This window comes from Electrona antarctica (genome assembly GCF_951216825.1).
Source record: "Electrona antarctica genome assembly, chromosome: 7".
Lineage (NCBI taxonomy): Eukaryota > Metazoa > Chordata > Actinopteri > Myctophiformes > Myctophidae > Electrona > Electrona antarctica.
In genome coordinates, this window is record NC_136812.1 from 55,847,261 (window position 1) to 55,863,759 (window position 16,499).

The 16,499-nt window shown below is 42.4% G+C and overlaps 1 protein-coding gene across 1 annotated transcript; it reads left to right on the forward strand.

Moving 5' to 3' along the window:
• Window positions 1-3,804: 3,804 nt before the first annotated feature.
• Window positions 3,805-15,635, forward strand: LOC306926373 (uncharacterized protein; the record flags this gene model as incomplete). Its single annotated transcript, XM_079505637.1, has 5 exons — window positions 3,805-3,926; window positions 5,147-5,205; window positions 6,361-6,735; window positions 12,195-12,342; window positions 15,560-15,635. Exons 2-5 carry the CDS (start codon window positions 5,184-5,186, stop codon window positions 15,633-15,635), a joined length of 621 nt encoding a protein of 206 aa, XP_079361763.1. The 5' UTR covers window positions 3,805-3,926; window positions 5,147-5,183.
• Window positions 15,636-16,499: the final 864 nt, after the last annotated feature.

The following is a 16,499-nucleotide window of genomic DNA, read 5'->3' on the forward strand; positions in this document are numbered from 1 at the left end:
CCTGTATACGCTGTTACTTGATAATGAGTTCCTTGTTGACGGCACAGTGTGGGAGACAAAGTTTGTGTTGGCACACACTAGGGCTTTAATTAAAAAATCGACGTCAACTTCATTAGCACAAGTCGACTTAAATTAGGAGAAGTCGAAAGTCAAAAATAGCCTGAGGAAGGTCGCAAGACCGAAACGTTGCTTCAATAAATGCTCTGAACCCAGCAAGTGGCAGTGTGCGGGTGTCTCTCCTTTCCACATTGTATATGCCTCGTCATCATCGCACCTGCTCCAAATTACCTACCGGGTGTGCGGAAGTCATCTCTCTGAAAGTCAAAAATAAAAATGAAATAAAAAACATTTTCATAATTCTTCTCCCCATATAATTATGTTGGCTCTGTGTGTGCATGTGTACATAATTCAAACTGTAGGATTGATTATTGTCACAGACTTTCCTTTTCCGACTGCATCGGAGTTCAGCCTTGCAGCTGTGACTGTGAGTGTGCCTTTGACTGAAACACGGCCCGTCTCCATGTTTCAATTGTTATACCGAGTGACTGAGAAAGGATTTATGTAACTCACGTTGGCTTAATCTTCCATTTCCACCATTCTATTGGAATCCAGGGGTGAGTAAGCATCTGAGTCTGAATTAAGTAGCAGCTCCCTTTATTTCCTCTGAATTAAGTGACGCAGTTGTGTCCAGTCAGTCCACGTTCGCGAGTGCAACTTTTGCATCATTCCCGTTACAATATTATCAATATTATTGCGATCCAAGGTCGCAGTTAACAATGCAACCTTGCGTTTTTGAGGGGCGCTACACAGGTTTAATGTTTGTCTTTAGTTCAATGTTTGTTATGTAAACGCATTGACAATGAAGGGAAAATCCACGTCATAATGTGTCATTCACGTCATATTGCCTCTTTATTGTTAATGGTGTTTAATGTTTGTGTTTGCACTGTTTGTTTTACGTAATCACCATTACATCACCTAATCAATATGAGTTAGACTTTAATATATTAGCGCCCCTCACTTCACACGGGTGTCAAGGAGGGCCCTCCTATAACTCCTATAAATGCAGTCTCTGTGTGTAAGTATGTACTTACACTCTGTAATCCACGTAATTCGACACGCGTTCCACACCACCGCAGGGAGTGCAATGCCCGGTGTCCAGTCAGTCGGACCCACGTTGTCCAGAACCACCCCAAAAAGGCCTCTGCCCGAGCTCTGCATTTCCAACTTGCATCATTCCAAGTAGGCCAGTGCCCAACAGGTACCGCCATAGAGGCCCCATGGGCACCTCTCTATTTAAAATAACGACTAGTCCCTAAGTGACAAAAATAAATGAACATTTTATCAAAGCTTGACTACTGTAACTCTCCTTACTCGCCATCCAGCATGCAGACTTAAGTCTTTCCAAATGATCCAGAATGCTGCAGCACACTTTGTCTTCACCAAAATGTTTACGTCTCCCCCCTTCTCCGCTCCCTCCATTGGCTCAAAGTTTTCTGCACGCAAAGAGTACAAAACACTGTTGGCCTACATGTAGGGGCACGGTGGCACAGTCGGTATAGTGGCTGGCCTGCAGTACACCATTCTAACGGCCCAGAAGTGATTGTCTCAATAAGTGGGCATGAATTTGTAGGCGCCGTGTGTCTATGACTTCAGCATCCTGGTGTTTCACACCATGGACACTCGCACAGATTATTCATATCATATCATATCATATCATATCATATCATATTATATCTAAATTCCAGAAAAGCTGTCTGTCTGTAACACTTCCTTAGCACAGAGCAAGACTGCTGCTCGCTTAGGCGGCCATCTCAAAACGCCACGGCACACAGACCCCAGCACTGCTTACAAACACCAAACATTTGCTTGCATTATCTTTATTTAATTCATTTTCGTCAAAATCAACTCGCACCGTCATCTTCCCGCAGATCACGTGTCACAAGTGTAATGTATGGGTCAGAGTTTTCCGTGCAACATTCCCCTTGCCTTCCACACCGCACCGGCACCTCCCCTTTTGTTTAGAGCGTTCTCGCTGACTGTTCCTCCTGCCAGGCAGCAGAGCCACGTGGGGACAACTTCTCCCGACATGGCGCATACTACAGTTATTTGACTTCAAACCAAACGCGGGTGAAACAGCGCAAGCATTGTGGCAGACAGGCAGCTGCTACACACAGCATAGGCTACTACAGTTATTTAACAACTTTGCTATGCAATGTTGGAAGGTCACTCCATATAACTTCAAACAATATGCGGGTGAAACGCCTGGCCACTGACAAGGTTACATATCTCCTCTGCCCTGCACCCAATGTGATACAATGAATAGCACGGCCACGAACACAACAGAATTATTATCTGTCGTGGGGTGTCCAACTGGAGACATTTCATTACCTGTTTACCGTTAGCAAATACAACAGGGTTTTTACACTCCCAGTCCGCCCGGACAGGGAATTAGCAACCACAACGGTACGTGCGTTATCGTACATAATGAGCGGGTCCATTTGGATGATTTGGTTACACTCCCAAAGTTACATTACTTTGTACTTTTATATCTGTTGGATCATAACATATCAATAATATAATCCGCCACTCTCGGGACGCGGTCGCAACCCAGTTCATACTGTAACTGTATGATGATGTCTAGTCGGCGAGAGAGCCAAATATCAAACCTGCTAGATATTCAGAAACGCTCGGGAAGGCGCCGTCCGTCCATCCGTCCTAGATAATAACATTAGCCTACTTTTTTGCCCGACCCAACTTCCCAAGATCATCTGTTAACAATTCCCTCCCTCCCAAATTCCCAATGTGATCAATTACATCGCATTACCCACACTGTACATAATTTGGTGTTCATATATTCAGAACGGGTAAGGTCTAGTGCTTTAAATAGAATACAAGTACCACAAGACCTCTTGCCACACTGGACGGTCCACCACGCTTTTTTTACACCTCTCCCGCTTAGCCGAGAGTGTGGTGTTGTAGAGGAGGATGGGTGCGTGTGTCAGAATTGCTGACACGAAGAGACTTTTTTGTCCAGCTTCCAATTTATAAAGGCCCTGCACTCCAGTGAACAGCATCCATTTAGATAATAATAATGTTATTATTATTATTATTTATTTATTTATTTTTTACAAATAAACGTAATGTGTGTTAACTTGCATCGTGCATAGTTTGAATGTGCAGATGAATAGTTGTGAATTTGCATCCAAAGTTGCGAGGCTTCAGTTTACTCTAGAGGGTACTCTTATTTTGAAGAGATTGTCCACCGGAAGTCTTATATGTGCTAGCTTATATCTGTTGAAAGAACACTGCTACGAGTGACGACCCCCAACCCAGTGTTGCCAAATCGCTTATTATAAGCGACTTTGGGCTTCTTTTTCTATACATTTGCGTGTAAATATTGGTTGTTGCGGGTTGCATTTTTTTTTCTTTTTTCGGCTTATTCCTCTAGTTGTTTATTTGGTCTTATTTCCTCATGTCGTTTAAACCAGTGTTTCCTAATGTTGTTTAAACCAGTGATTCAAGGATTTGTCACAGGAACCCCCATACAAGATTAGTGCTGTTGTTAAACTGTTTCAAAGAATATTCCACATTTTGTCAATTTTTTTTTCCCATGATAGTTTTGAAAATAGCAGATCTACAAGCTCACAATGCGACGCATTGCGAGCTTGCAGATCGGCTATTTCCAAATAGCCTAGGCTTCTTTTGGGCTTGTTTTCATAGACCCGGTTTGCTTATTTCTCTCACACAATCTGGCAACACTCCCCCCACCCCCTTTGTCTCGATCAGCAGCATTCATTGGCATTGCGACAGGACAGAGATATGCTGCCACGTCCCAAACCGAGCGAACACTTCTACTGTATTACTCCGATAATAATACTTCACCGAACTCCTTCTTTGGAATATGTTTGTATGATGTAGTCTTTCAGGTAAGCGTCTTTGTTGCATAGCGTAACACTATCATTGTACGGCATTCGTATCATCGGGCTATATGCATGCTAGCGTTACCTTGGAAGCTACGCGTTCGGGCCTCGGGCTGGTAGTGATCAAAGCCCCGTTTAGAACACCTCACCCTCCGCTGTTAGCTCCGACAAGAGGTTCCGTGGATTGTTGAATTGTTATTTATTTTAAATATAGGCCTACTGATGTAGCTGCTGTTGTAGTTGTTGTTGTTGAAATCATGATGACATCTCAGGGGTCTTCAACAGGGGGGACCGGGACCCAAAGTTGGCTTACAGCCAGGGGGTCCCCAACTAGGTGTGTGATGATGGGCGTTAGCCGAATAGCTGATCTACAAGCTCACAATGAGGTACTGTGAGCTTGTAGATCAGAGATATTTTTTTGCAAAACACTAGATTTTTGAGTGGTGCAACCACTCCATTACACAGCTATCTGGGTCCCTGGGTCTGTCTGTCGGAGCACGAAAATAGCGTGGTTGGTTTTCATCATTTCGAACGCAGGGCGGCTTGCCGGAAAAAGCCCGGGCCCGGCCCGGCCTGGCCCCCTGGGCGCATTCGTGGGGGTCTGGATCCCCACACAGTAACTGTCATTTCTCGACCGTTTCGGACATGGGGCGGCTCGCTGGAACCGGGCCAGCCCCCTGGGCACGTTCCTGGTGGTCTGGATGTTCCGGGGACCCCCCAGGGACCCCCACATGGTAACTGTCATTTCTCGACTGTTTCGGACGCGGGCGGCTTGCCGGAACCGGCCCGGCTCCCTGGCCGCATTTCTGTGGGTCTGGATGTTCAGGGACCCCCGGGGACCCCCACACGGTAACTCTGTCATTTCTCGACCGTTTTGGACGCGGGGCGGCTCGCCGGAACCGGGCCAGCCCCCTGGGCACGTTCCTGGTGGTCTGGATGTTCCAGGGGTTGCACCACTAATTCTTTAAAGGAGCATTCAGTGATTTGGGTGATTTGAAACAAAAAATAAGTGATATTTGAATTAAGTGAAATCACTGAATATACCTTTAAATAATGGGATGAATAATAATATTTAACAACTTATGAACAACTTTACAGAAAAACAAGTCCAGAGTCACTTATAATACTAAGTAGACATGGTAACACTGCTCGCATGGCTACTGTGAATATTCTGATGTCAAGGTTGGGTTTGACATGTTTTTGTTTCTGTCCTGCTATGCCAACAGGACATGAGGGCACTTCACATCGACTGACAGTTCAGCAATGAATGACAGCCAAATAAGAGGTAAAAGAAAAAAAAGAAACGACACAGCTTTCTTGGTGGATATGTATTTGCTTGCAGGTGGCATGTCTGTGTGCATGCATGTAGGGCTGGGTTTCGTTAAACATGTTAATCTATACAGATTCAATACTTGAATGATTTGGATACTGGTTCCTGATTATTACTATTATTATTATTATTAGTAGGGCCCGAGCACTATACAGTAGTGTGAGGCCCTATTGAAATTTCAATGATTGTTATTTTATCCACAATGAAACGTGTTTTGAGGTGCTAAATGTACTCAAAAAGTTTGCACACACATCACAAGCCTAATGGCTCAATAGCGCCAGCTACGCTTATAAGCGTAGACAGCCGTTTAATCCATATATGAACGCGCCGTCCGTTTGTTTACCTTTCAGCATTGCTCTGGGTAGAATAGTCCTCCTTCCCCACCAGCGATGCGATTTCTAAATCCAGCTCTGTTGAGCCTCCATTATAACCCAATTTTCAAAGCGCCTTATCTCCAAAGGTTAGAGAGCAGCTGTCCATGGTGAGCCGGCGTGCACCCGACGATCGTAAATCATTTGTGATTTTGTATCGCATCGCTGAAAAAATGTAGCTGGTTGTTCTGCTAGCTAAAGACTGTGAGCTGTGTTGTGTGGTGTCGTTCCACTTCCGGAAGCCCCCACCTTCCTGTTTAACCCATTCTGGACGGGCACCCCTTTTGGTGTTTTAACTAAGCATTATGTTATACTTTAGCTATTGAAAAATAGCAGATCTACAAGCGCATAGCGCGCCACCGAGTGGCGCGCTATGAGCTTGTAGGTCTGCTATTTTTGAAAAATCGTAAAAATGCAGCACAAATCTTTGAATATATATTCTTTCAGAGCGAACGTTTTTTTTATTTCGACGTCGGGCCTAAATGGGTTAACCCGGAAGGACAACAAGCTCCATAGAGTGGCCCTGGACGGGCGGCCCCTGGGGCAGTACAACCATGCTAACACTAAGGGCAGCAAAGGAGTTAACGATGAAAGTTAAAAATCATGAGTTTTCGTGAGATGGCGCGACCGTGGCAAAGCGTCACTGGTTAGGGTTTAATTCTCCTCTCCTGTGGTCTGTCAGATCTGTTGTAGATGCTCTGGGTTTAGGGTGTAATTCTCCTCTCTTGTGGTCTGTCAGATCCTTTGGAAATGCACCAGTCTGGGGAGCACGCCGCGCCCCTGTCCCCGCGGGCCGAGCACGAGCAGCACCTGGACGTGTCGTCCACCACGTCGCCGCCCCCTGGAGGCCACCACAAGCACCACGTCACCGACAGCGGAGACGCCCCCGCCAGCGGCTACCCGTGGGCCAGCGACGACATATCGGCACCCGGCGCCTCTGACCTGCTCAAGGGCTACTACGGTGAGAAGTGCTCGGGACCGGAGCGGCCTTACGACTCGCGGTCCGCCGAGCCCGGTCCTTACCTGAAGACGGAACCGGAGCCGTGGGGGGCAGCGGTGGGCCCGGGGGACTACCCGCCTGCGTTTAACAACGGCACCTCCTACCTGCCCGCAGGTAAGCTCCGCCACATGGCAGCACGTTCATACACACCTGCATGTTGTTGGCCTCGTAGCATAATTGTCTAAGGTCGTTTTTTTGGTCAAATTTAACATTTGTGTCCAACTCTACTCTCGTAATACTGCTGCTTCGCTGTGTCTTATTGCCTATATGTCCTCAGCAAGTTACATGATTCTATGTCCAGAATGCTTGTTACATTCTGTCCTCAGCCTATCAGAAGTATTTTTTACATTCTATGTAAGAATGCTTGGTACTTTCTAAAATGACTTGCACAGAAAGTGCTTTTAACCCATTCAGGGCGGGAACCCCTTTTGGTGTTTCAAGGATTATGTTATACTTTAGCTATTGAAAAATAGCAGCTCTACAAGCTCATAGTGCTGCGCTACGAGCGTGTAGATCAGCTATTTTTGAAAAATCGTGAAAATGTGCCACAAATCTTTGAATATATATTTATTTCAGAGCGAATGTTTTTTAACTCAAGTATTTGTTTTGGGGGGTCACTGGCACATATGATGCATATTTTCAGATGTGGGTCCGCACTCCACAGCCAAATACAGATAATCCTGGGGGTTCTTGACATGAAAAAGGTTGAGCACCACTGACAGAAACATAGGTTTTCAGAAAACTTTTAGGATTCATAAGGCTTTTTAAAAAAAAATCTGCCTCAGTCCTAAATGGGTTAAGGCAACTTTTTGACTAAAAGGGGAATACCAACCATTTTCAACATTTTACTATAATAATAATAATAATAATGGATTTTATTTATAACGCACTTTATATTCCAAGGAATCTCAAAGTGCTACAGAAAATAAAAGCAGAAGAAACAACACACCATTAAAAACATCTAATAAAACAGGAACATTTAAAACATAAGGAACAATTAAAAACATAAGGGCAAGGCTATAAAAATGTCATTAATATACATTAGAGCTGTTGTGTGGACATAATACAAAGAAAATCACACCTGTGTGAACTGAGTGGTGCAACTCCCCTCTCCCCTGCCCCCCTCTCTCTCTCTCTCTCTCTCTCTCTCTGTAATTAGCAGGCAACAGTGCAACACTATCTCTCTCTCTCTGTTTCTGGCACAACAGCGCCACTTTTGCCCCTACTGGTACTCTAAACATTGGGACATAGTCCCATAGGGACATTGCTGTTCCTTGGAGTGGTTGCACCACTCAAAAAGTCCCCCCATTCTGTGTTTTCTAGAACTGTACGTCTGAAAAAAATCATTAACATGGTGAATCACATCTTGATGAAGTCATCAAGATGTGAGTCACAATGTTAATGACGAAGACCCATTTGGGGTTGAAATGTCAAACGGGTCGAAACGTTGTCATCCTTAATAACATTTTCATTGGGAGCTACAAAACAGTGTGCGGACTACATCTCCGTTTCATGTGTGTGCTGCATTTGCCATAACATAAAAGGTTGTCCACCAGAAATATCTATGAAACTTCAAATGATCACAACCTATACAGACACACCGGTAATTGTTTTTGCTGGAAATCCAATATGGCCACCACAATATTAGCCCCCATTAGATATAATGGGGGGTGAATAGGGGCAACATTTTAAACTGATGGATATTTCCACAAAACTTCACAGGTTGATCAATGATATGAATACGAATTGTTTTGTATTGCAAGTTTCCATGAAATCCAATATGGCCGCCACAATATGGCCGCACAATATTGGCACCCAGAAAATAGGTTTGGCTCTGAACCAGATGAGCTAGAAAGGCAAACTTGGTGTTTATTTCATGGTTTCTGACCATGAGAGACTCAATGGAATACCTATTTTTATTATTGGGTGTGTCTGGACCCTTATTGTGCATATTTACAAGATGGTGGCTACCCAAAATAGTGCTAGATTTCTACCATGATTGTCGACTGTTTTGGCAAACACAAGACATATTAATCCATTGGCTAAGATGTATGGCACAGAAGGGACATACATTCATTTGACTGTGTGTAAAATGGAACCAAATGGACCCTATGATCTATAACGTTGACATATTAATCATCTAAAACTCAAATGGGTAATTCACTTTAAAACACTTCAAGAAGAGGAAATACAGTTGTACTAAAAAGACGACCAAATGAAATATGGATCAATAACTACAATCCCATTAAATATAAACACCTTCATGTCCGGATTAGGCTTTAAACAATTAATCAGAAAACCAACTACAGATTACGGAAGTACTTTAGATCATGTATATTTAAATAAATATTCATTACAAACATTGAAGTTAGAGACACCTATTACTCCGACCATGATTTAGTATTGATATCAATGAAGTCTAAGATTACGTACATTTAAAGCAATGTTATTGAGAATTTAAAATAAATAATATTACACTGTATACGTGACAACATTTTTTTTTCTCGAATAATATAAATTTTTCTTATCTGATATCCATGACTTACTTTTAAAAGGATGGAACTATATTTCCTTTAGAGATAGAAGATTTGACCATACTTAAAAATACTAAGAAGCAAGGTACGTAGCAAATAGCTAAATCTAATAATTCAATATGTGAGGCTAAGATTTGAAAGTTTATAGCGGTCTACAGAACTTGCACGCTCTGCTTGCGCACTAGTAGGCCATTTATGGCCTACTTGTGTGCAACAAGCAAGTAGGCACTCGACAGAGTGCAGTTCTAGTTATTAGATGGTACCATTCATTCTTAACTAAACGTACACAAAGGGTCAGTGTGAATGGCACTATGTCAGAGCACAGAACCCTGAGTACTGGAGCACCTCAGGGCTGCGTTAGCTCACCTGTCCTTTTACTCTGTATACAAATGAGTGTAGAAGTGGCAACCCGAACAATGACATCATTAAGTTCTCGGATGACACTGCCATCTTAGCCCTTCTGGATAAGGATAGGGATGTAGCTGACTACTTTTTAGAGGTACAGAACTTTGTAAAGTGGTGTGATGACAACCACCTTATTCTTAACGTTAAGAAGACACAGGAGATGGTGTTTGGCCCCAAGAGTATTGGTGATCACAGGCCTGTGGTCATCCATGACTCAATCATCTCACAGGTCTCCTCATATAAATACTTGGGGATCTGTATTGACAACTCACTAACTTGGAATACACATGTTGACAGTCTCTGTAGTAAACTACAGCAAAGACTGCACTTCCTTCGGCGTCTCAGGTTCATGGTGTTGACCAAAGATTTATGTTAGTGTTCTATCGAGCAGTCTTGGAAAGCCTGGTCAGGTTTGGCATCACAGTTTGGTTTGGTAATCTCTCAGTGCAACTGAGGTCCAAATTGTTCAGATTGGTGCAGACTGCAGTGAAGATCATAGGGGTAAGACAACTCCCCTCTCTGCAGTCTATTTATGAGCAGGCTACATTAAAACAGGCTCAACAGTCTCGCCATGTTTTAAATGGCGAGTTTGTACTTATGCCCTCTGGGAGAAGATGCAAAGAACCAAAGTGGAAGTACATCAGATTTAAAAAATCGTTTGTAGCATCAACTAAGATGTTTAACAAGGCTCTGAAACAGCAGTAACTGTGTGAGGCTAGATTATCCACATCATGTGTGCAATTGTGTAATGTTGTGTCTTCCTCTGTAATGTCTTTTTGTTTGTCATTCATCTAGAGTTTAAAAGACAACTTTAGTTTTTTCAACCAAGGTTCAGGGTTTAGGTTGTAATTAGACAAAGTAAAAGATGAGTATTATTATTTTTTCATTTGCTACTTTTTTTCGTTTTAGGGATTTTAGCTGTTTTTGACAGGGGCGCGGGCATTCGAGCATGGGGCTAAATATGTATTTATTTACAAAATGTTATAGCAATTTTTTTTAATTATTATTTACTATAGTCCTAATAGACCCCAAGAAATGACATCTGGCCAAAAAAGATCACGGGTTCTACTGAATGTGTCAAACTGGCATATTGAGCCTATGACACAGTGTGGCTTCCCCCAGTAGGCTACCTTCACATTCAGTAGATCCTGGGATCTTTTGTGGCCAGATGTAATTTCTTGGGGTCTAGTAGGACTATGATAAATAATACAAAAATAAATCGCTATAACATTTTGTAAAAAAAAATACATATTTAGCCCCATGCTCGAAAGCCCCCGCCCCCCATGTCAAAAACAGCTAAAATCCCTAAAACGTAAGAAAAAACGTGGAAAAAATAACACTCATCTTTTACTTTCTCTAATAACCTAAAACATGAACCTTGGTTGAAAAAAAACTAAAGTTGTCCTTTAAATGGACAGGTATCAGTGAAAAGGGAGACATCAAAGAGGAAGGATTACATTAGATAATTGACACTGGGTGAAATTAAAATGGGTTGCAAAATTGTGGGAAGAAATGTAGTAAAAACAAAATGCTTTTTTTGGAAAAGAGCTATACCACTACCACTATAAAGGGACCATTTGGTGTAGATCTATGCCAATGGCGGCCAAACGTATTAATTGTATTTGCCGTAGATTTACGCCAATGGCAGGGAATGTCTTAACCCTGTTATGGCCCTTGACGTAATTGACGCAATGAATCAAAAAATCCCTCATTACCCTTGACGTAAATGATCATTTATCATCATTAATCATCGTTTAAATCCCTATAACTTTTGGCTAGTTTGGCTAACGGCCGATGTAATCTACCTAAAACCGGGGGCTTTGGGGCTTGATTAGAGCTTAATTTGACTTAGATAGTAAAATAATCGATGATCGCTTAGCATCCCGGACATCTGACTGTGTAACACAGTGAAGAAAGCTAGCGGATGTTGTGATCCGTTTGACCGGAAATGACATCGCCAGATTCGCTCTATTCGGCATAATGGTGAAGTTACCGCCACCACCAGGACTGGGTCTTTAATTCTATAGGATTACTGTGTTAAAATGAGTGTTTATGTCACAGATTTTTCTATTGGCATTCAAATGATGAATTAAAAATATGAATAGTGCAGGTAGAAGGCACAATCCACTGTTAATTAGGGTGACCATAAGGGGGTTAATATCATAGTAAAATCTTGAAAATGAGTGGAATGCCCCTTTAAGGTGATTGAACAGAACGTCGATGTTAGGGGCTCATTAAAAATCGTCGCGACCACGCTGTTACAATATTTAAGCTTCTGATGAGTTTAAACATTAGTGGTTCATTTGGGGTGAATTTGGGGGTTTTCAAAATGTTAAGACCCCACTGCTACAGGCAGCGGTGAGGGACATTAGACTGAATCACGGGTGGCAGTCACCCATTTTGGATTGAGGCCGATTCTAAAAACACCTTCTAAATCCTGACCGAAGTTGTCTGAAAAACTTCAAATATTTATATTGCAGCATAAAAAATTAAAAAGGAATACTGTACATAGTGTACAGAACCACAAAAGGAGGTCCCGTCCAGAAGGGTTAAAACACCAAAAGGCGTTCCCGCCCAGAATGGGATAATACACATTCCATTATTTTTGTCTCATGTGTTCTCTTTTCCCCCTAGACTTCCTGCACCTCCCTGTGTGTAAAGAGGAGTTTTCCCTTGAAGAGGAGATGAACTCCAGTCTGGTCCAGAAGGAACCACAACCTCCACAGATTAAAGAAGAACAAGAGGAGCTACTACTAAGACCAGAAGAGGCTGGTGGGTCAACGTTAGCAGTGGGGAGTGAAGGTGATGAAAACACAGAGACAGAGCCTCTAGCCAGTACCTCAGCTGAACACTTGAAAACACAAGCTTACATACAGCAGTGGGTACCATCACAACCAACTAATATCAACCAGCTCCTCTCTTCAAACTGTTCTGAAACTGACACAGATGACAGAGAAGAAGAAGAAGAAGAAGAAGAAGAAGAAGAAGAAGAAGAAGAAGGTGGTGGTGATGGCAACACAGAGGCAGAGCCTCTAGCCATTAGCTCAACTGAACACATGAAAACACAAGCTTACATACAGCACTGGATACCATCACAACCAATGGATATTGACCTGCTCCTCTCTTCACACTCGGGTGAAAAGCCCTTTACATGTACAGTATGTGGTAAAGGCTGTATAAACTCAATTCAACTAAAAAGCCACATGATCACTCATAGAGTTGAAAAGCCTTTTACATGTACAGTTTGTGGCAAAAGCTGTATTGGAAATGCTCTTCTAGAAAGGCACATGAGGAGTCATACAGGGCAGAAACCCTATGTATGTACAGTTTGTGGCAAAGGCTGTAGTCAGAAAATTCATCTAAAATCACACATGATGACTCATACAGGTGAAAAGCCCTTTACATGTACAGTATGTGGCAAAGGCTGTATTCAAAAGAGTGAACTAAAAAGACACATGATGACTCATACAGGGGGAAAACCCTTTACTTGTACAGTTTGTGGCAAAGGCTGTAGTCAAAAAAGTCATCTAACAGCACACATGAGGACTCATACAGATGAAAAACCTCCACAGATTAAAGAGGAACAAGAGGAGCTACTTCAAACACCAGAAGAGGCTGGTGGGTCAATGTTGACATTACTAGCAGTGAAAAGTGAAGATGAAAACACAGAGACAGAGCCTCTAGCTAGTACCTCAGCTGAAAACATGGAAAAACAAGAGGAGGAACCAGAACCTCTACAGAATAAAGAACAAGAGTTGCTACTTCAAAGACCAGGGGAGACTAATGGGTCAACGTTGACATTACTAGCAGTGAAAAGTGAAGAAGATAAAAACACATGGATGGAGCCTCTAGCCAGTACGTCAGCTGAACACACGAGGGGACATACAGGGAGGAAACCCTATGTTTGTACAGTTTGTGGCAAAAGCTGTAATCAAAAAAATCATCTAAAATCACACATGATGACTCACACAGGGGAAAAGCCCTTTACGTGTACAATATGTGGCAAAGGTTGCAGTCAAAAGGGTAAACTAAAAAGACACATGATGACGCATACAGGTGAAAAGCCTTTTACGTGTACAGTTTGTGGTAAGGGCTGTAATCAACAAAGTGACCTACAAATACATATGAGGACTCATACAGGCGAAAACCCCTTTACATGTACATTTTGTGGCAAAGGGTGTAGTCGAAAGGATAAACTGCAAACACACATGATGATTCATACAGGTGAAAAGCCCTTTACGTGTACACAATGTGGCAAAGGTTTCAGTCAAAAGGGTAAACTAAAAAGACACATGATGACTCATACAGGTGAAAAGCCTTTTACGTGTACAGTTTGTGGTAAGGGCTGTAATCAACAGAGTGACCTACAAATACATATGAGGACTCATACAGGTGAAAACCCCTTTACATGTACATTTTGTGGCAAAGGGTGTAGTCGAAAGGATCAACTGCAAACACACATGATGACTCATACAGGTGAAAAGCCCTTTACGTGTACACAATGTGGCAAAGGTTTCAGTCAAAAAGGTAAACTAAAAAGACACATGATGACGCATACAGGTGAAAAGCCTTTTACGTGTACAGTTTGTGGTAAGGGCTGTAATCAACAGAGTGACCTACAAATACATATGAGGACTCACACAGGTGAAAAACCCTTTACATGTACAGTTTGTGGCGAAGCATGTAGTCGAAAGGATCAACTTCAAATTCACATGAGGACACATACCGGCGAAAAGCCCTTTACCTGTACAGTATGTGGTACAGGCTGTAATCAACAAAGTGACCTAAGAAAACATATGAGGACTCATACAGGTGAAAAGGCCTTTACATGTACATTTTGTGGCAAAGGGTGTAGTCGAAAGGATCAACTGAAAACACACATGAGGACTCATACCGGCGAAAAGCCAGATAAGCTCTCAACTTGTGAAATATGTGGCAAAAGTTATAGTCAAAAGTGTCATCTAAAAACACACATGATGACTCATACAGGTGAAAGACCCTTTAAATGTACATTTTGTGGCAAAGGGTGTACTCGAAAGGATGAACTGAAAACACACATTAGGACTCATACAGGGGAAAAACCCTTTACTTGTACAGTTTGTGGTAAGGGCTGTATTCAACTGGGGGATCTGCAAATACATATGAGGACTCATACAGGTGAAAAACCATTTACATGTACATTGTGTGGAAAAGGGTGTAGTCGAAAGGATCAACTGACATATCACATGAGGACTCATACTGGGGAGAAACCCTATTCTTGTACAGTTTGTGACAAAGGCTATAGTCAAAAGAATCAGCTAACCGTTCATATGAGAACGCATACAGGTGAAAAGCCCTGCATTTGTACAATATGTGGCAAAGGTTTTCGTCTGCGTGGTTCACTAAAAGCACACATAATGACTCATACAGGGGAAAAACCCCATATGTGTGCTCTCTGTGGCCTACGATGTGCTCACACAACTCAATTAAAGGCACACATGAGGACTCATACGGGTGAAAAGCCCTTTATTTGTACAATATGTGGCAAAGGGCTTGGTCGAAAGCTTGAGCTAATAGCACACATGAGCACTCATACAGGGGAAAAGCCTTTTACCTGTACAGTTTGTGGCAAAGGCTGTAGTCGAAAGTCTTATCTAACAAAACACATGGAGACTCATACAGGGGAAGAAAACCTTTAGTTGAAGTTTGTGGAAAAAAATGCTTGGTTCACAATGGTCATCTGAAGTTATGAGGATTCATACAGAGGAAAGGCTGTGAATAGTAGCAAATACTTTTCACAGAAGCGGTCTGAGGCGAAATAATCTGACAATATCCACATGAACAAATAAAGTGAACACAATCAGTGTCTGTTGATTCTTATTACACTGGTGTTAGATTTGAAACCTTTGTATGTCCAAAACTTACTTTTCACCTGTTGGTGGCAAGACATAGCAGATCTGCAAGTTCGCAATGCTTACTCGTTGAGTAATCGAGTAGAATCTTTTGAGGTCTTTCAACAGGATCTTCGATAATGAGAGCATGAGATGTGAGGAGGAGAAGTGTGCTGGAAATGGAAGTTGTACAAGACAGTGGTGAGACCAGCTATGTTGTATACAGTCGCACTGAAAAAAAGACAGGAAGCAGAGGTGGAGGTAGCAGAGACTAAAATGTTGAGGTTCTCCCTGGGAGTAACAAGGATGGATCCTATCAGGAACAATTGCATCAGAGGGACAGTGCATGTCAGATGTTTAGGAGATAAAGCCAGAGAGGCCAGTCTGACATGGTTTGGACATATACAGAGGAGGGGTAGTGAATATATCGGTAGAAGGATGTTAAGGTTGGAATTACTAGGCAGGAGGCCTAGAGGAAGACCAAAGAGAGGCTTTATGGATTTAGTGAAAGAGGACATTTTGTTAGTTGGTGTGAGAGAAGAGGATGCAGAGGCCTGGGTGAGATGGAGGCACATGAGTTGCTGTGGTGACCACTGAAGGGAAAAGCCGAAAGGAAAATAACAATCGATGAAAAGTAAAAGATTGAAATTGTAATCTATACAAAAGTCATCTGCTTTAAGTTGAAATCCTATAGTTTGGGATCCAGGATCAGACAATTCAGTCAGATTTTGGCCCAGGAGTTCAAAGAGATCAGGATTAGGACCACCTTGATCCAGATTCTAATCCTACGTATTGCCATTGGATATGAATAGCAAAGTATGGGAGCCGAAGCACTTTCTAATTATTTTCCATTGGTTCCATTTTTTTTAACCAACACACATATGTAAAGGCGCCTGATGGAGGGGAAAGGAACTGGTTGGTTCCTTCCATGCACTACGTCCAACCAGGGAAACTCCCCCCTGTGAGGTGAAAAGAAGCAGCTTGGACTCCTCATGCGGTCAGTGAAAAAATAAATTGGATACAACATTGTGGGGGAAAAAAAGTCTTTAAACTTGTTTTGATTTGTAAT